Source organism: Castor canadensis, chromosome 8 (genome assembly GCF_047511655.1).
Source record: "Castor canadensis chromosome 8, mCasCan1.hap1v2, whole genome shotgun sequence".
Taxonomy (NCBI): Eukaryota; Metazoa; Chordata; class Mammalia; order Rodentia; family Castoridae; genus Castor; species Castor canadensis.
In genome coordinates, this window is record NC_133393.1 from 3,107,451 (window position 1) to 3,131,798 (window position 24,348).

Below are 24,348 nucleotides of genomic sequence, written 5' to 3' on the forward strand. Positions count from 1 at the left end.
GTCACTGGTTTAGTGTCAGTAGTCCTGTCGGTAGCAAAATGAGAGGTTTTTATTCAGAAAGGGAGAAGTGATAGCCTGGGTGTTGGGAGTATAAGACGCACGGCTGAAGAGACTAACAAGCTATGCACCTAGTTTGCGAGTGGTCTGGAAATGGATACATATTCATTTGAATTTTATTCAGTGCATAATAGGGTTCCATCAAAAGGTCTTGATCATAGGTATGTTATGGTCAAAGCAATCCTCTCCTTGCCTTTCTTCCTTCTTTCCAAACATAGTATTTTCAACTTTATCCTTTAATTATGACAATTCTGGGAATACAGAAAGGAATAAAATGGAACTCCTCTAGCATAACTGTAGTGATGTCTACTGGAGATAGGAAGTATGTCTTGGGGAGGATAGATAAGAGTATGTTTGAAAATAAACTAAATATCTACACTCCTAAATTACAGACGTAAGAGTGGGAATGGAGAAGTGATTTTGAGTCATGTTTAAGGGACACGTGTGATAGTGTTTGCACCTAATCAAGAGACATATTTATAGTACTTGGCATCTGGTGAGTTATTACAGCTCAAGGAAAGAAGCTTGTGCTTGAGAAAAACGATAACATTATCCAAGAGAAATGGGGAGGAGAAGAGTTGGAGTGTAATTCAAACTTTTTAGAAAAATATATACTTTGGTAAGCCACTTGTGAGATATCCTTACAGAATTATTTCAGGCAGTGGTAGAGCCATAGGGCCCACATGTAGGAGAGGGCTATTACATAGAATGTAGGAATGAATGGGACAGTGAAAGGGCAGGATGAAAAATGTCAAGGACAGACTCATGCAGGGTGCTCTCATTATAGGGTAGGTTGAGGGAGAGGAGCCCTCAGAGTGATGGAGCAACTGGAGAGGGTGAAACAGAGACAATCAAGATGGCTTGAGTCATGGAAGTTAAGTGAGAATATCAGGAAGAATGCATGAGTTTGTTAGGTCCAAAGTTGCAGTGAAGAAAAGGATGAGGGATGAGAGAAGACATTATTCAGAGACTAGGATCTTTTTTGTGACTTTGAGGTAGTTGCTTAAGTAAACTTTGGCACAACTACTTTGGGATATGTAATAGGAGCTGAGATAGGGGTTGATAAAAAAATTGGTGGGTAGAATAAGAAGCCCAGCTTGGGTCGGGCGAATTAGTACATAACACACAGAAAATCTGTGTGACTCAGCTTTTCTTAGCAACAGTTTGGAGTAAAGGAGCAGGAAGAAAGAAAGTAGAAAGTTGTTAGGTGCTTACTTAATGAATCTTCCATACTTTCTTTCCACAGACATTATTTGATGAAGGCTGGCATCAAATTCGTCTTTTAGTAACAGAGCAAGATGTAACTCTGTTTATTGATGATCAGCAAATAGACAGTAAGCCCTTACATCCAGTACTAGGAATCTTCATCAACGGGCAAACACAAATTGGAAAATATTCTGGGAAAGAAGAAACTGTCCAGGTGGATAAGTAATCATTTCCTCTTTGTGGTGTGCAGAACAAAACTTTTGGTGTTGTTTGTAGTACTGTTACTGCATCAGCTATATTCAGCTTAATTGTGAGTTCTCTTAAGACGTGGTCAGTTCTTTTGTGTCGGTATGTGTGGTGAAAATGCAAAATTGGACTCAATCTATTTTATAAGAACACTTAGAAAAATGTCCTCCAGGGTAGAAGGTAGAATTCTAGGAAATATTAATTTCATATTTCCCAGGAGAAACAGAGTCTAAATAATGAATTTGGAAATGAGAATGTAGTTTGAGCTATAAAATGAAGGCTATAAAAATTTCTTTGCAGCTGTGAGGATAAAATTAGATTAACACATGTCAGGGTTCTTCATGAAAAAAATTGCTACTTAAGAATAAGGTGCTCTTGCTGTGTTCAACTCATACCTAAGAAGGTTTGCTTGACTGTTTTGACATCTTTTTAAATTGGAATACATCTGTATCTGGATTGAGTAGTGGTTTTCTAAAAGCTTTATTTGAAAAGGTATATCCCTCTCGCTCTGTTTCTCTCAGGGGAAGACTGTCACGTTCAAGGGTGTGACTCCACATGTGTGAATACTGTTTGTCACATTGCTGTAAATATTTAAATAGTAACAGGTGCTGAGCCTACTCACACAGCAGTCCATCCCAGCAATGAAATCTCTAAACCCCAAATGGCTTCTTGAGCCCACCTGTATGATCAGGAATTTTGTAGAGATTTAGGATAAATGTAGGAAACCTGACAGAACGCTAAAGTGTTCTTGAAAATGCTCTCTAGACTAGCTTCTGCCCCAGGGCTACTAAAACAGCTTCACTGGGTGCCTGAAGGAAATCAGAGATTTGTTCTTGGTGGTAGGAATTTTTTCCTTAAGAAGATCGAGAGGTCCTGAGTTCAAGCCCCAGCATTGCAAATAAATAAGTAAATAAGTAAGTAACTAAATATTTAAAATTAAAATAAATGTGGGAGCTGTTGTTTTTCCTAACTACAAATTGTTAAATAAAATATTTTGGGGTCTCAAAAATGAGTTATGTTACATCTCAAGTCATATATTAGGTATTCACATTTTGTATTGTTGTTGATTTGACTAAGTGCTGTGATCTAAAAGTCCAAAATTACTACTCAGAGTGGCTATTTCTATGTATTTGAGTTGCTCTTTCCTTTTCTTCTTCTCCTTTGTAGTAGTAGGGGTTGTTGAGCTGTTCTTATAAAACAATATCTTGTGCCTCAACTTTACCCCTGCTGGGTTTATGTTCCTAGTTTGATGTCCAAAAGTTGCGAATCTATTGTGACCCAGAACAGAATAACCGGGAGACGGCGTGCGAGATTCCTGGATTTGTAAGTAGGATGGATTGCTTCTCTTACAAGTGCTACTTTAGGGCTTCAAAGTCATAGATAAAAAGCAGGTAGTACCCAAGTCTTATTGAATATGTAGGGTTGACTTTGTTTTTTGTTGTCAATGAACATAAAGTTACATGGAAGAAAACAGAGTTAGAAGCTCATCACTGGGAAATTCTAACATGCCACTCGTGTGAGTGAGAGCACAGCAAATGCATTCGCTCGCATCATTTCTGGTTGAGATTCTTCCATTGATCAGGTGGGACAGGACTGGACCTGCTTTGCAAGACAGGATGTTTGTCTGAATATCAGTGTGTGAAGAATAATTATATACTTAATTAAATGTAGGACAGAACCCCCCAACTACACAGTTCTGAGGAATAGGAAATAAGTAATTTTCCTGTTCACCAGTGCATTTTGTTGCTGTTCGCTATGAAAATTTCCTTATATTGTACAAGGAACATTTCCACACATTTACCTATTTTCATTGATGTGTTAGAGCTAAAGTACCGTGGCATAGAACATATTACATATGTGATTACATGTACATGTTTATACACACACATATGCATGTGTATAACTATTCCTTTCCCCTGGGCAAAAAATGGTGTATTGCTTTAATGGAAATAGAGTGGAAAGCTGGAAATCTTTCTGACAATGAGCATTCTTGGTGATTTTGACATGGTTGTTGGTTCTTTTAATTTGAATACTCTTACAATCAGCATTTTTCTTTTCTATCAATCAGAATAACTTCTAAACCCAAGTATTCAGAAGCCTTGAAGACATGGGGCGGCATATTTAAAGTGTCTATGATACGATCAAACATGGGAACTTGTAGAATGGTTTATTCTGGGTTTTCTACATAGGTGGTTGTTTAAACACTGTGGTTTTTATTTTAGATACTTGGAATCTCTCTTAAGAGTATTACAACTCACTGCATTTGAGAGTTCACGAAATATACTTCATTTATTGAGGTCTTTGCATTCACGTATGACTCATAGGATAAATCACATCTTTAGACTCCAGATTTTGAATTCTCACATCCATTTTTATTTTCCTGCTTCTTTCTGAATTCTCTACTATGACTTCATGTGGCTTCTACCTTTTGTACTTTTTCTCCCACCTACTCATTTTCTGATCTAATGTATTATTGTTTGGAAAGATTATCTTAACCTATTTAGAAGTATGTGCTATCCAGTAAGAAATTGAGATGCTCACTTAAAGTAAAATGCATAAAATTTTATTGCACACAGTTTGTGACTTCCTAAGGATGTTTTGGCCTCTTTTTTTCTAGTTCTTAAACAATTTCTAGATGGTTGAACACACCATATAAATCTCACCTGGAGGTATTTTATTCTTGGATGGCTACTGTATCAAGTAGCCTTGGTGTTTGGATTTTTGCCTTCCACTCTTCACCACTCTTGTTTTCTTTCCTTTATCATTTACAAATGTAAATGTTGGATAAATCATTTTTAGAATAAGCAGAAGCAAATGCTTTAGCTCTTACTGGATTTGATGCTTCTTGAATCTCTCATCTGGACAAGGAAGTATCTATAAATTAGGAGGATTAGGAAGATTGAAAGTGTAATTCAAAACATATTTTAAAACACATGTGTTGAAATGACCCAAACATTGTATGCACATATGAATAAAAGAAATTTAAAAAAAAAAGCAAGCCAGACATAGTGAATCATACCTGCAATAACAGCTTTGTGGGAGGTATCTTTAGGAAGATTGTGGTCTAAGTGTGGCTAGGATGAAAAAGTATGGGACAAAAAACCAAAACAAAACAAAAAAACCCAAAAAACCCACATGTGTTGTTTTTCTTTCAGAATGGAGAGGTAGGCATGTACACAATGGATATTTTTCTTGAGGTAATGTTTCCTTGTGGGACCATTTAGCTTCCTCTCATCAGCTGTAAGTATGTTGGACAAATGGAACCCATTGTATGCGTTTGCATGTTGTTAGTATTCATAGATTTTGTGATATTTAATTTCTTAGCAGTTTATGCTAAATATAACTAGATAGTTACCATAAAGCAGCTTTACCATTTCATACATAGAGATACACATGTTTGTGTATGCCTTCAGGTTTCTACTTTTATTTTCATCTTTTCCAGTGCCTTAATGGTCCCAGTGACATAGGTTCAACTTCAGCTCCCTGCATTTGTCCTCCAGGAAAACCAGGATCCCAAGGCCCCAAAGTGAGTAACACCGAAGATGACAGTTTTGCTTCATCACATAAATAAGTACTGATCCAATGCACAAAATTCCTAATCACGACTGACCTGTTGTGAAATCACTAATGCTGACTAATCAGGTCTTAAGCTACCTGAGTTTAGTGATTTTTTTTCTTAAAAAGCATATTTTAATTTGAAACTTTTTGAAAGCAAAAAAAGACACCACTAACACACATTAAAGTGAAACTATTCGTTGTTTCTTTTATTCCAATTTTGCCATTAGAGCCCAAGAATGATTCTTCCTTGCAACCTGGCCAAAAAAAAAAAATGGAGAGAGAACATTTGCTAATATGTCCTAAATTCTTAAATGTCCAATTTGTCAAAATCATTTTCAGGTAGAAAAATGAAGTAAAAAAAATTTAACTTGATTGTGAGTTTAATGTCTAATTCTAAGAAGGGGCATAAATGTTTATTTCACTTAGAATCATATAAAGATTTGGGGGGAGTTTACACATGTGTTCCAGTTGAATTTTTTATATCTGTATGTATAGATTCATTTTTATATGGTTGGAAAGATGGTAACAAGTGATTTTTTCTATAACATGTTTAGAATACATCGCTGTTATTACATATGAATGACTAAGTTATTAAGTAAGTTGATGTTTCTTGCAGTTTCACTTAGAATAAGATAACTGAGTACTAGTTTGTCTGATAGGTAAATTGTGCTCATTTAATATTACTTTAAAATATCACCTATGTGAAAATAATTTCTAACTTGAAAGCAACTATAATTCCCTTGTCACAAAGATGTTGTTTATGTGTACTCACCCCTCTTACTTGATGTGACAAAACTAATTTTGGTTAAATATGAGTTATATGGTTCAGTTGGAGTGAATTTTCTGATTAGTGTTTTAATTACAATGACTGAAAAAGTTTTAGTTTTTAAACATCTGGTATGAGGTAATTAGATCTTCCTGTCTTTTGTGCATACTTTCATGCCTATCTGTGGAACTCAAGAAACAAGTGCATTTTAAGAAATGAAGGTATACATTCAAAATCCCATTCCAAGGAAATCTCTGTTTGGCTTGGAATTTGACTGTCATGCCTTATAATCCATTTGTTACTGTAACTACTTTTAGATTGCAAGTATTCTTTAGTCAAAGTAACCACGTATTATTTAGGATGCCTGCCATAAAGGAGAAACGCCTGTAAGATGCTTCTGAGGGAAGAAACCTTGTAGGACAGATGGACATGCCCCACAGACAAAGTCTTTGTTAAAAGTGTTTACACAGCTTACTCAAATTTGCCTATCACACATAACATGACTTGGGAGTCACGGGCCAGGTGTTTGGCCCCTCAGTGGGGTTTTGCTCATCTCCAGGGTGCTGTCCTGACTCTCAGGACAGTGAGGTCACACATCTGTGGCCTCCACTGGAGGCCCTAAAAGCCTCTGATATTTTCTGATTCTTCATTGTTAATCCAATAGATGTCTTGTAGTATCCCCTGTTTTTAGTCATGTGTTTCCATAGAAGATCTTTAGCACCCCCATTGTCTTCTCTGGCAAAGCCTCTAAGTTCCAATTTCATCTGTTTCTCATTTCATTCTCCTTTCTTAGTCATGACCCAGCCCCATTGCCACCTACTACTTTAAGTGAAATTGCAGTTTCCACCAGTCTTCAGGTTGGCTGCCTTCCTGATTGGCTTTCCATTTTCTTCAGCACCTCTGGCACAAGGACAGGAACACACACACTCTTCCATGCTTTTAGGGCTCTTTCCTCTGGAGGTAGTTCCTTACCCAGGTCAGGGACCTGTATGTGAAAAGCAGAATCTTTAACAGTGTCTGAGTCATATTTCTTTTAGAGAATGTCTGGCTTTTGCAATTGATGGGGTTATTATTATTATTATTAATTATTAAATAGGAACCAAACTAAAATAGATGAGGTGATTTTTACTTCACAGAAAGCTATTGTTCATTTTTGTTGGATGCTTTCTGGAAAGTTGTGCAGCTGTTCATAAAACAGAATCACCTGTGCAGACCAGAGCCAGCCTGTTAGTCAGAGATAGCATTCTGGCAGCTGACTGTTGCATTGTGAGGTTGTAACAGAAGACAAAGCCTTGGGGAGACAGGAGGGTAAGCCCTTATTCTAAGATGAGGAAAGTCGTCTGTCTAAGGTTCTTTAAGTTTCTGATAAATATGACAGCCCTGTTGCAAAACTGGGTGGCATCCAGCGTGGCACCCCACACTGAAAATTGTCGTGGCATTGCAACTTTCCCACAAGCTTTGAGCCTTTGGACTGTGAGCCCTTGAAGAATGGTTCATGCATTTTCATCCCTAATTCCAAATGTAAGGAATGACTAAATTAATGGAATTATTAATTTATCATTGGGGTATTCTTACATGCAAAAATGTCTTTGTTCACAATGAAAGTTAATACAAAGGATATAATAATTTTTATAGAAAAAGTAAGATCCACTCCTTCCCCCAGTTGGCCTATATGAGATGTCTCTGATGAGGGAATTACCAGTTTGCAAGAAGCTCCCTTTCAATTGACCCTCCATGCAAATGATGGCTTCTCCCACTTCACTAGTCACAGACTTTGTAGGACAACCCACCATATTTGAGCTGACCGTAAATAAATATGAAATCAGTGAGTTCAGAAGAAGAGGAAAGCATTCTCCTTTCTTTTTTTTTAGTTTGGAGCAATTTTGATAACCTCTTTGTTCTGAAATACCAACTTCTAGACATCCATATTCCTGTTGTTGCTTTTGCTATACCCTAATCTTTTTTTCTTTTTTTTATCATTTGGAGATTCATTTGGAATATAAAGTACAAAATCTTTTGGAAACTTTCAGGGGTCATTGGATTGCAACATTTGAATTCTAATTTTTACAGACTGAGTGAATTTCTTCTAGCTTGAAGAATGGGTTTGTGGTATGAGGAGGGAAATGGTTGATTTGAGTGAATTAAAAATTGTCTAAGGTGAGCTATTCCTGTGGAGGCCGAGGAATAGCAAGAAAGTGAACAGATTTTAGAGAAAGGGGCTTGAAAATAGGGTACTTGGGATTAGGTGAAGCAGTCCAAGACATCTGCTTTAGATGGACAATTAAAAATTCTAGCTGTGCCTTGCTTGGCTCATACTTGGTCTGCGTGAGAAACCATCTTCAGAGATGTTTCAGCTTAGTCCATGAAATTTCCATTCCTGTCAACAACTTAAAAATCCCGTGGCACAAATTCAATTCAACATAAATATGTATTGCTTTCAAGCTGAGTACATATTTTTAAAATTCAGAATGTGCAATTGTTTCAATGAAATTAGAATGAAACAGATTGGGAATTTAGTCACAGTTGTATAAATAATAAGTCTTTTGACTAATTTGATGTATCTGGAATTTTTTCATGTTGGATTTTTTTTAGCAGTCCCTAAATGTGGTTCTAGTCAGCATATGCATTTTAACATGGCAGGAATAACAGTGTTTAGGTTTGTGTATTCTGAAGTTGACCTGGCTGGGTCTGAATCCATCTCCACCGCTGCCATGTGACCTTGAGCAGTTTTTCTCATCTTTCTGGGCCTTTGTTTTCCTGTATAGAAAATAGGATGAAAGTAGCACCTTAAAGGGTTATGCTGAAGACTGAGTAATTTAACATAGACAAGTCTCTAACACAGTGCTTAGCATACTATAAACAATAAAGAACTATCGGATATTGGTTTTAATAGTAATAAAATTGAACTTGTATTTTAACTCTCCAATTGCTAAAGTAGTCTGGGCTTTTCTTTACTCTTACAACTTTATGGAAACAGCCCTAAACTTACCTGAGATTTTGGAAATAGTCCAAGAAGAACAATAGTTAAAATAACCCCCACCTCCCAAAAAGAAAAAAATCATCAACAACAGAAGCTATGAAAGAGGTTATTTTCCCTCTTGGGGCTGTCAGCTAGTATTAGGTCTTTATGAACTCACAATGGGTTTATCTTCAGGGTGAGTTTTTTTTCTTGAGAGCTTAGTTTTCGTTAATTTACAACATTAACCACTGAGGATGTTTTGTACTTTTATGCAGCATAAAAACACATGAGTGCCTTTTTCTTCTTGTGCCAAAACTTTATTTAAGCATCATTACAGTAAAGATTAAACTTTCTCAGATCCCTTTGATGTCTTAGATTTTGCTGATGTCAATATTCTGCAAGTAATTGACAGACTTGATTTTAAATAACTCAGCTGGAAAGTAGCTATTAAATCTACTTGATAGCCAGCTCTGTGTCCCCCTCTCCCTCTAAAAAAAGAGAAAATAAGCACCTTTTTAAAAAAAGGAGCATCAATCCAAATGATAAGTGAAATTTACTGGGGAAAAATTTGAGAATATCTGGTTGTAAAAGTGACACAGCAACTGCTATAATATTTTAATAAAAGGCACCAGAAGAAACCGAGCTACAAGGAAGTGATAGAGAATTTTGCCATGTTGATACCTTAGTGGAAGAGAGGACAAGTTTTTCCCTGGGAGAAAGAAAAGATGGAATTTGTTGAAAGACAGGAAGTCCAGATGGACAAGGGAGGATGATAGGGAGACTGGACACTAGTGTGAACTCCCTCCAAATGGAACACAGAATGCTCAGTCCCTAAGATCTGTGGAGTTCTCCCTAACTGCCAGCCAGAAGTGCAAATTCCTGGATGAGAATTACAAATCACAGCTCTTTATCTCTTTAAAAAGTGGCATTTCCCTTCTTCTCAGGCTTTCCTCTTGCTAAGCCTCTTGTGAGACAACTGGTAAGTGAAGAGCCCATCCTTACTTTATTGGTTCCTGAATTGTGTTCACAGAGTTCTTTCCATTTTCCCTGTTATGGTTCAGGAACACATCTCCCTAGCTAGGAGTCTGAAATAATTATCATACCAGTAAATTTGGCTCTGTTGAAAGTACTCTTAATCACTGAAATCCTGTGATTTTTCTTGATAAAAATAATGAATTATTGAATGGCCCAGTTGCAGTGACTCACGCTTATAATCCCAGCTCCTTGGGAGAGAATCGAGGTTTGAGGCTATCCTAGACAAAGAGTTAGTGAGATTAGTGAGACCCTGTCTCAACAAACAAGCCTGGTGTGGTGGTGGTACAGACTGTGATCCCAGCTGCTCAGGAGGCTTTAGGTGGAAGGAGTTTGGAGGCCAGCCTGGAGCAAAAATATGAGATCCTACCTGAAAAATAACCAAAGGAAAAAGGCCTGGGGGTGTGGCTCAAGTGATAGAGTGCTTGCCTACAAAGGGAGGGTCCCTGAGTTCAAACCCCAGTACCACCAAAACAAAAACAAAAACAAAAGCTGTTGAATGAAACCAGTTGCCTCTCTGTAGCTCACTGATACTGATGGGGAGACTTCCTATTTTCCAACAAAATATCCCTTGTAGACTCATCCACTTGGGGGTAGGTGAATATGGTAGCAGGTTTTGAAGCATTCCTTAGAATTAAGTTATAAAACACCATCACCTCACAGAAAATGTTGCCATGCTGCCTTTCTTCGTGAACTATGACCCTCTAAACATCAGTATCAAGGGAACCCAGTAGAACTCTATCGAATGTACCTGTTCTCATTTTCACATAGCATGGGATAGTGTTCTTTGAAGGTCTCAGGTATATGAGGACAAAGATAATCTCTTAATTTCTTACGTATTACACACACTGAGAGACTACGGTGCTTGGGAGAGAGCTGTCTGGCTTGGGCTTCATTCTCACAAATTCAAATTTTGGAATTTTAACACCATGCTAAAGTTTGATAGAGGCAGAGTGACACCTTGACAGGAATGAAAGGGATAATTGTCACGTCACCCTAAACTCACATCTCATGTGTAGGAAACATGATCTGCAGACTGCTTTTTATTTATTTATTTATTTTTTGTTTTTTTTTTCTTTTTCTTTTATTATTCACATGTGCATACAAGGCTTGGTTCATTTCTTCCCCCTGCCCCCGCCCCCTCCCTTACCACCCACTCCGCTCCCTCCCTCTCCCCCCCACCCCCTCAATACCCAGCAGAAACTATTTTGCCCTTATCTCTAATTTTGTTGTAGAGAGAGTATAAGCTATAATAGGAAGGAACAAGGGTTTTTGCTGGTTGAGATAAGGATAGCTATATAGGGCATTGACTCACATTGATTTCCTGTGCGTGTGTTACCTTCTAGGTTAATTCTTTTTGATCTCACCTTTTCTCTAGTTCCTGGTCCCCTTTTCCTATTGGCCTCAGTAGCTTTTAAGGTATCTGCTTTAGTTTCTCTGCGTTAAGGGCAATAAATGCTAGCTAATTTTTTAGGTGTCTTACCTATCCTCACCCCTTCCTTGTGTGCTCTCGCTTTTATCATGTGCTCAAAGTCCAATCCCATTGTTGTGTTTGCCCTTGATCTAATGTCTGCATATGAGGGAGAACTTAGGATTTTTGGTCTTTTGGGCCAGGCTAACCTCACTCAGAATGATGTTCTCCAATTCCATCCATTTACCAGCAAATGATAGCATTTCGTTCTTCTTCATGGTTGCATAAAATTTAAAATAAGCAGTAATTTTATGAGTTGGATTATTACATTATATACCCTTGATTTCTATGGTATAGCACTAAGAGGAGAATCAGATCTGTAGACTCATGAGTCACATAGGGGATCCATATTTGCTGTGGCATGTCACAGTTTGTTCAAAATTCCAAAATTGTTCCCTGTCCTACAGACTGATATTTTGTACCAGTGGAAAAACTTGCTTCTTATACTAGTGTGCTCACAGAAATAAATCATTGTTTATTTAAAAAAATCTTATTTATTAGGGTAGGCATTTAAAATATGCTACAATTTTCCTACTTTTTTTTTGGTGGTACTAGGGTTTGAACCCAGCGCCTTGCATTTGCTGGACAAGTGTTTGATGATGTGAGCCACACCTCCTGCCTTTTTTGCTTTAGCTTATTTTTCAGATAGAGTCTCATAACTTTTTTGCCCAGGGCTGGCCTTGCATGGGGATCCTCCTAGTTATACCTCCCATATCGCTGGATAATAGATGAGAGCTTGTTTGTTGAAATGGGAGTCATGTGAAATTTTTGCCCAGTCTGGCCTTTAACCTCAATCCACCTGATCTGTGCCTCATGAATAGCTGGGATTACAGACATGAGCCATGCCTGGCCCATTTTCATTAAGTTCATTTTGGGACTTCTGTTTGTTTCATATCCTCTCTCTTTCTCTCTCTCTCTCTCTCTCTCTCTGTGTATGTGTGTGCTTACTATACAGAAAATCTTAGGCTAGGGGCATGGCTTTGGTGGTAGACTGCTTACCTAGAAAGTATGAACCCTGAGTTCAAACCCCAGTATTATTAGGAAAAAAATGCCTCAAAGAAGGGAATTGGCTTTGAACCTTGAGGGCTCTCCCCGCACAATGTGGCTGGCTGTTTTGTATTGAGAAACTCTTTCTTTCCTGTCTAGGGTGATCCTGGACAGCCTGGGAGCCCTGGCTACCCTGGACAACCTGGTCAAGATGGTAAGCCTGTGAGTACTGAAAGCTTAGTCATCTCCAGTAGTGGGATTATAGCATTAATGTAGAAATTTCATGGTTAACCAGTAAAGACAACTTTATTCAAGGCTACTGCCCCAGGGGAGGGACATTGAAATCAACCCTGCTGAAACCAGGGGAGGAGGAGGTTTTGGACCTGGAGTAAGCCAGTGGAAAAGTACTGGAGGATTTAGCTGGAAGGTTGATCAGGAGGGTGGAGCACACTGAGTTATTCCTTGGTTTGCAAGTGGTTTCCCTCTGTAGGAGGCCAGCTGTGTTTGTTTAGTCAAAGTTAGGCCCCAGCCTTTCCATGGAGACTTGAAAAGAGAGACGCTGTCTTCCTTGATGACTGCATTTCAAAGGGAAGTCCTCCATGGGTCCTGGGGCTGGTGGAGTGGCTCCAGTGGTAGAGCACCTGCTTAGCAAACCTGAGGCCCTGAGTTCAAACCCTAGTACCTCAAAAATAAAAGACGTTCCTGGATTATAAAACTGGCAAGAAGGTAAAGAGATTTACATCTTAAAGAGATAAAGAGCTCACAAGTCTTTAAAAGTACATCCTAAGGAGAGGAGTCAGGTGGAGTGGAGAGGATGTTGCCTGACTTTAGTGGAGCCCGGGCAGAACGTTAAGACCCAGCTTGTCAACAGAATGAGTACTCTAGAGACTTAGTTATCTCCTTCAAAACTGCATGTATCTGTTACCATGAAAAAAATGACCAGTGAGTCTCAATGATATCAGTGACGGTGTTTAAAAATCATTTTTGCCCTTTCCCTGCACGTGTAGGAAGTTTTCAACCTAAAAATCTTTTCAAAGGTGATGTTGTTTTTCTAAGAATGTCTACACTGGAAGACATAATCTGACTAAAAATATCATCCTCTGAGGGTCAAGAGAGCATTAGGGGTATTTAATGGGAATATTAATCAATTTTGAAGCATTTTAGGCAAATATTTCCAGGCAAGTCACCTGGAAGCATGTTTATAAGAATGATTAAATATCAAGAATTAGCTTTTGAGTGATTCCCTAGCCCTGGGTTCAATCCCCAGCACTGAAAATAAAATTAGCTTTTGAATGTTAAGGCATGACTGTCATGGAGAAACATGACTCCTAAGAGACTTACTGAAAACGATCATGGTACACTACCATGGGAAGGCTGTGCTGTGCGTGAGTCTATGATCTTCAAAGATGAAAGAACCACAGATCTCACTTCAGATCGCCCATAACCCAACTTCCAAGATGGAAGAGTTGCTTCCATCCTCAAGAGAGGGTAGCTAATAAAGTCAACATGAAAACAATACAGAAAACTAATCAGGTTTTACAGAAGTGATAATACCCCAGGATTTTTTACCCAGTGCTGCATAGGAAGGTGTTAGATAAGCAGGTGAGCCTGTCTAGAGAGAAATTATGCAGAAGGAAGGTGGAAGAGGTAAAAAAAAAAAAGGGGCAGCAAGAGACCTGTAGAAAGCCATTGGGAGGTGCTGGCCTGCTGACCACTGGTGTTCCTTCTGAGTGTGAGGTGATCCAAGCAGAGCTTTTAAGAAAGGAAGTGACTAGATTTGGTGTATGATTTTGAAGGATAAATACAGGGGCAAGAGTGGGAGAAGGGAGACCATGTAGGAGGTTATTTCATAATCTGAAGTGAGAAGATAGACAATCTTGGACTATGGGATATGGAGGAAGTGTTCAGATCCTGGGTTACTCTCTAATATTAAGTTGACAATTGCCAACAAATTTACATGTGGGGTGTGAAATACAGTGAGGGGGTTTTACCTTGAAAACCTGGGTGAACAGAGGTACCATGACTGCATTGTGGGAGATCTAAGTCTTCTGGGAAATTGAGAATGCATTTTAGAGAAGAGTGGTGTTCAGCTGGGACCCACCATGTAGATGTACCAAAAGCCATGAGAATGGATGAAATACAGACAGAGAAGAGAGGGGAGGAGTGGGCTGAGCTGTGAGATCTCTTAGAGGAAAAAGACAAAGAGGATCCAGTCAAGGATGTTGGGAAGGACCGATGAGTGAGGTAGGAGGAAAACCAGGAGACTCTGACATCCCACATGAAGCAAGCATTTTAAGAAGGGAGTGAGCAGTTGTGTCATTGTTGTCAAGAAGGCAAGAAAAATGAGTTACGACTGGACTATTAAATTTGCCATATGGAGAATATGATTTCAGAGAAAGTTTGTAAAAGCTGGGCTGAAGGGGGATGGAGGGAGAAAGGAGGTAAAATGATGATGGTCCGTATAGATGTTGCTTCTAAGGATCTAAAGGGAAACAGAGAAATGGAGCAGTAGAGTGGGGGTAATATGGGGAAATGTGGGGTTTTAAAACATAGGAGCTATTGTAACATAGTTCTGTGGTGATGAAAATGAGGTAAACGGAGAATGGATGACTTGGGGACATGGTGGATATTCTCAGGAAGAAAATACATGTGTAGGTGGGAGGGCATCAGTTCAATCCAAAAGGAGAGTTTGGCCTGATTAAAAGTATGAACCCTTAAACCTTCACAGCAGATAGAGGGCCAAGCCCATAGGTACAGAAATAGCGAGGGGGTGATTTGGGGGGAAGAGGTTGAGAAGATTATCATCATACTGCTTGTGTTTGAATTGAGTTGAGTGAATAGATTCCAGACCTAATATCTCCCTTTTTGTGTTTATCTTCATCCTCCACTATAAGTCAACACCTGCCTTGTGATTGCCTTTATAACCTCTTGCTTTCTCATGGGAGCCTAGGCTCTCACAGAACTTCTGGCATTTTCTCACTGCCAATTCCCAATTCCGTTAAGATGCTTCTGTGTGAACTCTCCCCTCTAATCCACTGGGTAGATGATTTTATGTAGATGTGAACCCTTCTGCATGGAGACCCCTTTCCCATGTGCTGTTTTTTCTGTGATTGGCAGCTGAAGTGACATGCAAACTCCAAAGCAGATGCACTTTACAGACTTATGTGTCACTTCCTGACACACCTGACAGTACTTCCGAATTGTTCAGGTTTGTTTCAGTGATTTAAAAAAAGAAAATCCTGGACACTGTTTTGAGGTGAGGACTGTCATCCTTCCATAAGCTATCAGACCTCAACTTGCTTCTTAATATGTATGTCTTTCTATGAACCATGAATGAAGTGTTGGAAATCGATATAAATAACCTAATATAATAACCTATCTAATCTGTGCTCTGACTTAAATCCTAATAGATTTATTGCCTCATCTAATTTAGTACAAGTATATGTTTTTATGTTTGCATACATAATTTTAATGTTATAGTTATGCAGTGTGTGACAGGAATGTCACAGAAAGGAGGCAACAGCTGCGGTGGGCAGAATCATGGTCCCCCCAATGTCCAGGTCCATGTCCAAACCCATGAGTATGTTATCGTACGGGTGAAGGGACATTGCAGATAGGATTAATTGTGAGGCTCTTCAGATTTGGGGTTATCTGGATGACCCAGTGGGGCTGTGTAAGTGGGAGGGAGTGTCATAGTCGGGGATTTTCTGTGAGGATGGGAGCAGAGATCATAGTGAGGAAGCCATGAGCCAAGGGATAGAAAGCAGCCCCCAGAAGCTGGAAAGGGAAGGAATGGATGCCCGAAGGAGTCTAACCCTGCTGACACCTGGCTGTGAGCTCCTGAGGAACCACACTGGATTCCTGACCTCCAGAAGTGTAAGGTAATAACTATGTGTGTCTGAGGTGATTTGTTACAGCAATGATAAGAAAGTGAGACACCAAACAAAACCATGTTTCCCCCAAACTGTGACTTTTTCTTAAGGCCCCTGCTTTTCCCTCTGCAGGAGATGTGGTTGGGTGGCCAAGCAGGAATGGAAAGGGAGCCTGGAGCCAGAGCAGCTGAGGGTCATTAGTGTGCATCCAGGGCCAGCACCCAGCGGGAGTGGGAAGGTGTGGGTGGAGCCTCTGGCTGGCTCTTGCAGCCATCTGGACCAAGGAAACTTGGATGGAACAGTTTGCAGGGAATTCTGCTTTGTTTGGATTTGGTTCTGTGTGATCCCCTTCAATAAGCAATCTGAATCTCTTTCACACATTACAGCCAGGCCAAGTCAAGTGAAGCTTTAAATAGTAAATTATTCCACTCTGGAGAAAGACTGATTTTCATAAGAAAGTGCCTTCTACTAGAATTAGACAGCTATTTCAAAACACATCATCCCAATAACTTCTATCACTACAGTGTCTGAGCACATTATTCTTTTACTTTCTATCACTGTACAAGAGAGGTAAGGGGAATTATGTAATCACCAAGATAACTGAGAGTGGTCCAGTAAGGCATTGTACCTAGGTGACATTGATTTGTTAAAGCAGACTTATGTGGAAACAAGTCAGACTAGTTTAGGGTTTGGAGCACTTACAGTGCTCATTTCTGTTTTTTGTCATTACTAATTTCACTTCATGAAGTAAAGCACTTTACTAAAACCAAAGCCCTCATTGGTCACTGGGCAGATTTGGGGCTTAGCAATGTTGCTTTTTTTTAATAAACTTCCATTTCTTCATCTGGAAAATGAGAAGATGGTGCCAGAGGAGGTCCAGGTTCTCTCCAGTCTGATTTTCTAAGGTTCCACAAAGACCATCATATTTTTGAGAGAGAATGGCAAGAGACTAAACCGTAGAATTCTGGGTGCAATTTTCCACATCAGTGGCCTCAGGAAGTAAGTTGGGGAGATTGACAGCACACTGCTGCCAGTGGACAACTCAAGGGGTTGGTCGAGTGGTGCTCACTGTCCAGTGCTCTCCTTAGCCTGCCGTCTTCAGTGTACCACTCATTGGGCTACAGATACCAAAAGGAGAAATAAATCTTACAGAGATGGTAGTCTGTACAGATGGGGAATTGCAAAGTACCATGACTTATGGAAGAGCAAAATGTGGGTAGGAGAAGTTCAGTAGGAAATGAATTTGTATGGGTAGGATGAGAAGGGAGGGAGGGAGAGAAGATGACATAGAGCTTTTTAGGTCACTGTGATGACTTTGGTTTTCAGGTACAATAAGTTCTGGAGCCACTGATGGGGAAAAATGACATGATCTGACTTATTTTTGAGAGAAATTACTCTGGCTTCTGGAATGAGAACTGATGTCAGGGGGATGAGGGCAAAAGGAGGGAGAAACCCCAGGATGCAGGAGGGAAAGGATGGCAGGTGGTGGCAGCTGGCTCAGGAGGTGTGGTGAGGTGGGGAGAACCTCTGATATTCTGGAATACTTTGAAGTTAGAACAGACAGGATTTGCATTTATGTTGGCTGTAGGTTGAAGAAAAAGAGGCGTCAGGGGAAACTTATGCGGATGAACAGGGGAGAGAAACTGGGTGAGGAAAATCAGGAGTGGGGGAGTATGGTCTTGAATATGTTAAATTCATATTTTAGAAATGCAAGGGTGACTTCCCATCTTGTGAAGTGTCCTCTCTTGTCCTTTGCCTATTTTCTGTAAAGGCAGGTATATTTTTCATATTAATTAGAGCTTTTTAGGCTTTGGTAGAATTAATTTTTTCTATATATTATAAGTATTTCTTCCAACTACTCGTTTGGTTTTTAATTTTGCTTTTAATTTTTAAAAATGCAAATATTTCTCAGAATAGAATATTTAATCCTTTTTACTTCTCCCAGTGGTATTTTTTTTGGGCTGGGTACATTAGATACTCTACTATGTGTTCATTTACCTTATTGTGATTTAAATGACTTGTTTCTTGCTTTCACTGGGAACTTAGTTTAGTATTTGGATGACATGAAGATCCAAAAAGAAGGAGTTTGGAGTATGGGCTATTATAACATAGTGAGATTTAACCAGAGTGTCTATGTGGCCATTACTTATCTATGAGATGTTATTTAACCTTGGTGAAAAGAGATTGTAACGTGGGGAGGGAGATGCTTGAATGGCTGATGCAAGTTTCTGTGTAGTCAGCGAATGGCAGCATCTCCCTGAAGGAATGACCCCCTGCCTCTGCGGCGTTGGATTTGGGTTAGGATCTGTACTTGAAGGATTAGCAGGCACAGGAACTCGTTCAGAAGAGAGTAACTGGGAGAGCATAAGAAGATAGGCTCTGAGGAAGGACTCATTGAACTTCAGGTGTAATCCAAACAAGATGCTATTTCCAAATATTCAAGAATGATGGTGGAGAATGGAAGGAGAGCTAGCTAGCATCAAGGCTTGCAGAGTGAGCTTTGTTCCAAAGACTGTCTGTTGGAATTTGGGAAAACTTTGAAGGAAATTATATAATAGACTAAATATTAAATCACATTCTTCCATTTTTCAAAGAGAGGTGCTCCCCCTAAATTATTTCTCTGGATCTTATTCTCAGTTTTAAGTTTAGAATAATTAGAGGGGCCAGTGCCAGTGGCTCACATCTGTAATCCTAGCTACTCAGGAGGCAGAGATCGGGAGGATTGCAGTTTGAAGCCAGCCCAGGAAAATAGTTTGTGAGACCTTATCTCGAAAATACTCATCACAAAAATGGGCTGGTGGAGTGGCTCAAGGTGAAGGCCCTGAGTTCAAGCCCTAGTACTGCAAAAAAAAAAAAAAAAAAAAAAATTAAAGGGGACTAATTTATCTACCCTTTCCACTAGTTTGAAAGAAAATGTATATTATGGAATTTACTTTGGAAGAATATTTTATGGTACGATTAGTATCAGGCTTAGAAGAGATAGTGACCCTTGTGTATTTGAGGATTTTATTTCAATGCTATATATCTTTCCTGGATCATTGTAACTATGAATCATGGAAGAGAATTAAATTGATTTTGTATTCTTCAACCCTACAATTTGGCAGTGAGGAATTTTTTCCTAAAAAAATGACTCATTTACAAAGAGACTTTCTGTGAACATGGAAAAGGCTTAATCTCGTAGATGGGGTGGGGCGGACATTTGGATCTGCTAATAACTGCAAAATAGCAAAATTCATGCTGAGCAGTGCTACTCAAAGATCATAGGGAAGATACAAGTCTACAATGAAATGCTGAAAGATATTTTTCAGAAAAACAAAAACTTAGTAGGCTACATGAAAATCTTATCTTTTTTCCTGTTTTAGGAGGTTTTTCTTGTTTTAGTGTGCCCTATTGAGTCAACCAGTGTTTTATTTCTTGCTTCTCTTGGAAATTGTTGTGTTGTAATATTCCTCCTGGTTAAGCTTTATTTTCCTGATATTTTTGTCCAAAGTTTGTTTTTCTGAATTTTATCCCATTTCTTTTGGTGTTTTGCCCTGGGATCCCCCAGCTTGGATATGGCTATATTTTACTTCGTTATTAAGCATTGTTTCCTCTAGTGTTAAAGTAATCTTGACTTTCTTTCTGCAGTTAAGATGTCAAGAATACATCTCATTATGAATTTATGAAACATTGCAGGCTACAATATTCTCCTAGTGTGGGAAGAGCTATTATTCTTACATACGAACTAGCTCCTCTGAAGATGAAACAAATAGCCATTTAAAAATGCAGAGAGGCATTGTCTGTGTTCAGCATGGGGTCTTTGTGATGAGGATGACCAGAGCTCCCATTCCAAAGTACTCTGGTGGCAGTTAAACCTATAGAGCAGAAGCATTCTCATGGTTTTGTATTGAGACTGAAGAAAAAAAAAAATTCTCATTTATTAAGCTCCTAACATCTGCCAGACATGTTCACCTGTGACTCTATTTTTATCTTTTCAAAATATCCCATCTTGTGGTATGAAATTGAGCCTTTGGTAGGCAAAGTGTCTCAGCCAAAACCCCATAGAAAGTCAAAAGAGGAGTGAAAATTCAGCCCAAGTGTCTTTCCACTTCACTAGGTTGCCTCCCAGAATTTGGCGATTTACTGACTCTGCCTGAGCTCTGATTGTGAGTCAGAGGTAAGCTAGGAACACAGTGGAGGGCATCTCTGCATTGGTTTAACCCGTCAAAATGCTATGAATATGCACCACATCCACTTCTTCAAGGACGAGTGACAGCACAGCAGCTTTTGATCTAAGCAAAAGATTAATTTTCTCTAAAAAAAGAGTAGAAAGGCAGATAGGACATTTGGTTTAACTTTTGAAAAAAATGTGAAAGAAAAATAGTTTGTTAAATGTGAGCTTTGCAGATGGCTCTCCATGTTGATCAATAGCCAATCTCCATGGCAACTTTCTTTTGAGGAATTTTATGAACATTCCTTTCCTCTGGGCATTCTGAATTCTTAGCTGCTTAAAAATAGTCTGGAAGAAAATGGGCTCCTCTGAATGTGATGAGTCGTTCTAGGGCAGTGGGATCTGATCTGCCGTGGAGCCCTTTCTGATAGACGGGGTGCCCACAGGCTCTGCCACGCGACTTGCTGGGTAGCTTTGGGCAAATGCTTCTGTGCCTTTGTTTCCTCATCTGAAAATGGGGATAATTTAGAACCTATGTTAAAGTGTGGCTGTGAAGAGCTCGTGGAGTAATAGATGTAAAGCACTTGATGTGGACCGTTGTAAACACTGGTGTGTTGTGAATTGTGTGGGGTTATTTTGAGAGTGCCTGGAGGGTTTTGAAGGAGCTGAAGGACATTTCCAAGTGCTGGCATTTCTTATCTAGCTCTCCTCACTGATAGCAGTGAAAGGGCTGGGATTCTATTTCAGGCCTACTTATTGTACAGTAGTTGAAGGAAGGAAATTCAGTTGTGACAACAGTGGTAGGTAGACAGATCTGATCAAGCGTTATGTATGTTGACTTCATTGTTTTGCCTGATCTTGAGAACATGAACCGTATCACATTACTAAAAACTTTATTATCTACTGGAAGTTGTACAAACATTACGTGGTTCATTGGGGAAAGAGATTTTCCACACAGGGGCACTGTATTAGTGACTTAAAGGTGACTTCTTCCACTTAGTGATCAGCAGAGATCTACCAGGCAGTGTGTTCAGGGGAATGAGTACAGAGGTGACTTAGACCTGGCTCCGCATCTCAAGAGGCACGTGACCCAGCGAGAATTGCAGGTGGTGTTGTGTGGAGGATGAAGACGGTGGTGACACGACTGATTGCTGTCTGGGGCAAAGGAACTCATGAGAGAATGTGCATCTGAGAGGTCATGGGGAAGTGGAACGATTTATCTACCTTGTGAAGAGCTGAGTGGATCATGGAGGAAATGGTGATGGTCAGTGACAGAATTCCAGTCACAACTACTGCTGTGGAAGTAACTGAGAAAATAGTTTACACAGTAAGAAATGTCATGTGTGTAGAAGGAGAAAACCAATAAGCCAAGACTGGACTTTCAGATGCAGCCGTCGTCGTTATTGTAGCTACCAAAGATGATCAGAAAGGATATTTGGCAATGTAAGTAGAAAAACTGGGGATTATCACGTCTCTAAAATCATAAAATCGGAGCTACGTTTGGGGCTGGAACGTAGCACTTGCCGGCATGTGCAAGGCCCTGGTTCAATGCCCAGAAACACCACACATGTGCATGCACACACCCACACGCAAGTGCATGCACAAGCACACACATGCACACATGTGCACACACATGCACTCACACACAACACATGTACAACAGTGCACACACGCACACATGCACTCACACACAACACACATGTACACCCAGTGCACACACGCACACATGTGTACACACAAGCACATGGGTGCACACATGCACAATGCACACAGTGCACACGTGCACATATGTGTACACACATGCACAACGCACACGTGCACGCATGTGTACACACATGCACAATGCACGCACATGCATACATGCACATACATGTGCACATGTGTGCACACATTTACACACATGTGCACCCCCATAGACACTCACACATACAGACACACACACAGTTCTAAGTGAGTAGATGCCTTTGAAGGAGATGGTTATGCAGGCCAGTGTGGACATGCATTAATAGCCAAATGGAAATAAAGCTTCTGGATTTAAGAATGAAGGTGCAGGGCTGGCAGAGTGTGTTGGATGGAAGAGCGCTCATCTAGCAAGCATGAGACCCTATGTTCAAACCCTAGTGCCCCGTCCCCCTGCAAATAGAATGAAGACGTAATTAGAAACCTTAAAGAGGTCTGTGTTCATGTTGTTGACTACACACACCTCCACCCAAACAGTAAGCACCAAGAAAGGTGGAATGTGAATTGAGGGTGGTAAATTGCCGTATTTGTAGGTGCCAGTTGGTCCACGTTAACCTGACGCCACACCTGGGAACCTAGGTAAGTGTTCAGGGCCTGAAAGTTTGTTTGAAGACTTCAGTTGCTGGGTGCTGAGTGAAGAATGAATACTTGTGCTCTTTCTAGAAGAGTTCTGCTCTCTTACCTATGGTCCAGCGTCTGGGGGCATGTGAAAAGACCAATGGAGTTAGAAGTGACTGCCCCGTCTTCCCACCCTTAGTATCCAGCTCAGCCTTGGGAAAGGAGGGAGAACATGTCACAGGAGTGTTCTTGGGTTTAACATCAGCAGCTGTCCAAAGCTTGTTATACATATAATCTGTAGGATAACATTCACTATGGCTCACTTAACTCCAGGGATTAATTCAGATGGCCATTAACCAGGTAGTTAAAAATGTATTACATCTGTTTAAACCTCCAGGCTTTAGGAAGCATTTGATGCTTTGCTATTTTGGTTTTCAAAAGCCACTAAGAAGATTTTAAGTGTAAGAAACTTAAGAGTGGAATCCTGAAATGGAGAGCTGGTCTTTGTAAATGTGATAGAATGTAATTATTTCTTGTTCATGTCTCTTTAGGGATTTCAGGGACCCTCAGGATCACCAGGTGTTCCAGGATCTCCAGGAATGCAAGTATGCAGTCCACTTACACCTATTGTAGAAATCTCATTTGTAGTGAGTCAAAAACCAAAATTAACAGAATCTTATTTTGTGGTTAATTTAGGGAGCCCGAGGACCTCCAGGTTACAAAGGAGAACCAGGGAGGGATGGCCAAAAGGTAAATACACACAAAAAATGGGATCAAATTTTTTTTTTGTCATTCAAAGAATACAAAGAATCTGAAGGTGTGGCTCAAGAGGTAGAATGCCTGATTAGCAAGCATGAGGTCTTGAGTTCAAACCCCAGGACTGACAAAATAAGGAAAAAAGAAGACAAAGGGTGTTATTTAGGATGGCTGCCCTTCATCTTGGTGAGTTACAAGGCTTATGGACCCAGAAATTTGTCAGTGGCATTGGCCAATAGCTTGCAGAAAGCTTTTATCACTAGATGAAAGTTTCCATCATTGGGTGACCACTGTCTGATGAAATTCTTTTCCTGTGGTTAAAGTCCTGCTTAGAGGAGTGAGTTGTATCAGTGCGTTACTGTGCTACTATGTTTGCCTCACTCCAGTGCCTGCGAGTCCATCTCCAAAATAGGAACTTATTTGGCAGGTGGCTGTTCTTAGTCTTACTGGATTTCTCCCGTAGGGTTTTGATGTGTTCAGATGACGTTTGCATTACTGACTCCTTTTGTTACAGCTCTGAGATTTGCCATGCTTCCTACTGAAGTGCACGTCTGCTTAAATTTGTTATGCAGTCATTGCCTGCTGGCTCTGGTTTGCTGTCCTTGTCCATATGCATCCTTTGTGTTTGTCTGGATCCTCTTGTTGATTTGTTAAGTTAGTTCCTAGAGGACACTCTTACTTCCAGGTTTTTTTGAAGGTGTCCTGCTGTTTGGTCGTGATAGAACCCTACAGTAATTCTCTGACTGCTGTCCTTGCAAAATTCTTACCTTTAAAAATAATGTCCACAGCCTTCCCATCTGAGGAACACCATACTTTGTCCATTGTACATGTTTATGGCAGCTCATGTTGGTGGCAGGAAATTGTGGCTGTTTAAATTGCATTTCTGGAGTCTGGGGGTCAGATGCTTTCAAGAGATTTGACCTTGGGCAATTACTTAGTGTCTCCAAATCTTTCTTCCTTTCTTGACAAAATGGTGGTTTCTTCATGGGC

The 24,348-nt window shown here is 39.9% G+C and overlaps 1 protein-coding gene across 1 annotated transcript in view; it reads left to right on the forward strand.

The window, feature by feature from the left end:
• Positions 1-24,348, forward strand: part of Col21a1 (collagen type XXI alpha 1 chain) — a 161,327-nt gene that overhangs the window by 78,602 nt on the left and 58,377 nt on the right. Inside the window, exons 6-12 of the mRNA XM_074081869.1 lie at positions 1,304-1,477; positions 2,755-2,832; positions 4,665-4,673; positions 4,952-5,035; positions 12,442-12,504; positions 23,154-23,207; positions 23,299-23,352. Of these exons, the coding sequence (XP_073937970.1) occupies positions 1,304-1,477; positions 2,755-2,832; positions 4,665-4,673; positions 4,952-5,035; positions 12,442-12,504; positions 23,154-23,207; positions 23,299-23,352 (516 nt within the window). The remainder of the gene's footprint in view (positions 1-1,303; positions 1,478-2,754; positions 2,833-4,664; positions 4,674-4,951; positions 5,036-12,441; positions 12,505-23,153; positions 23,208-23,298; positions 23,353-24,348) is intronic.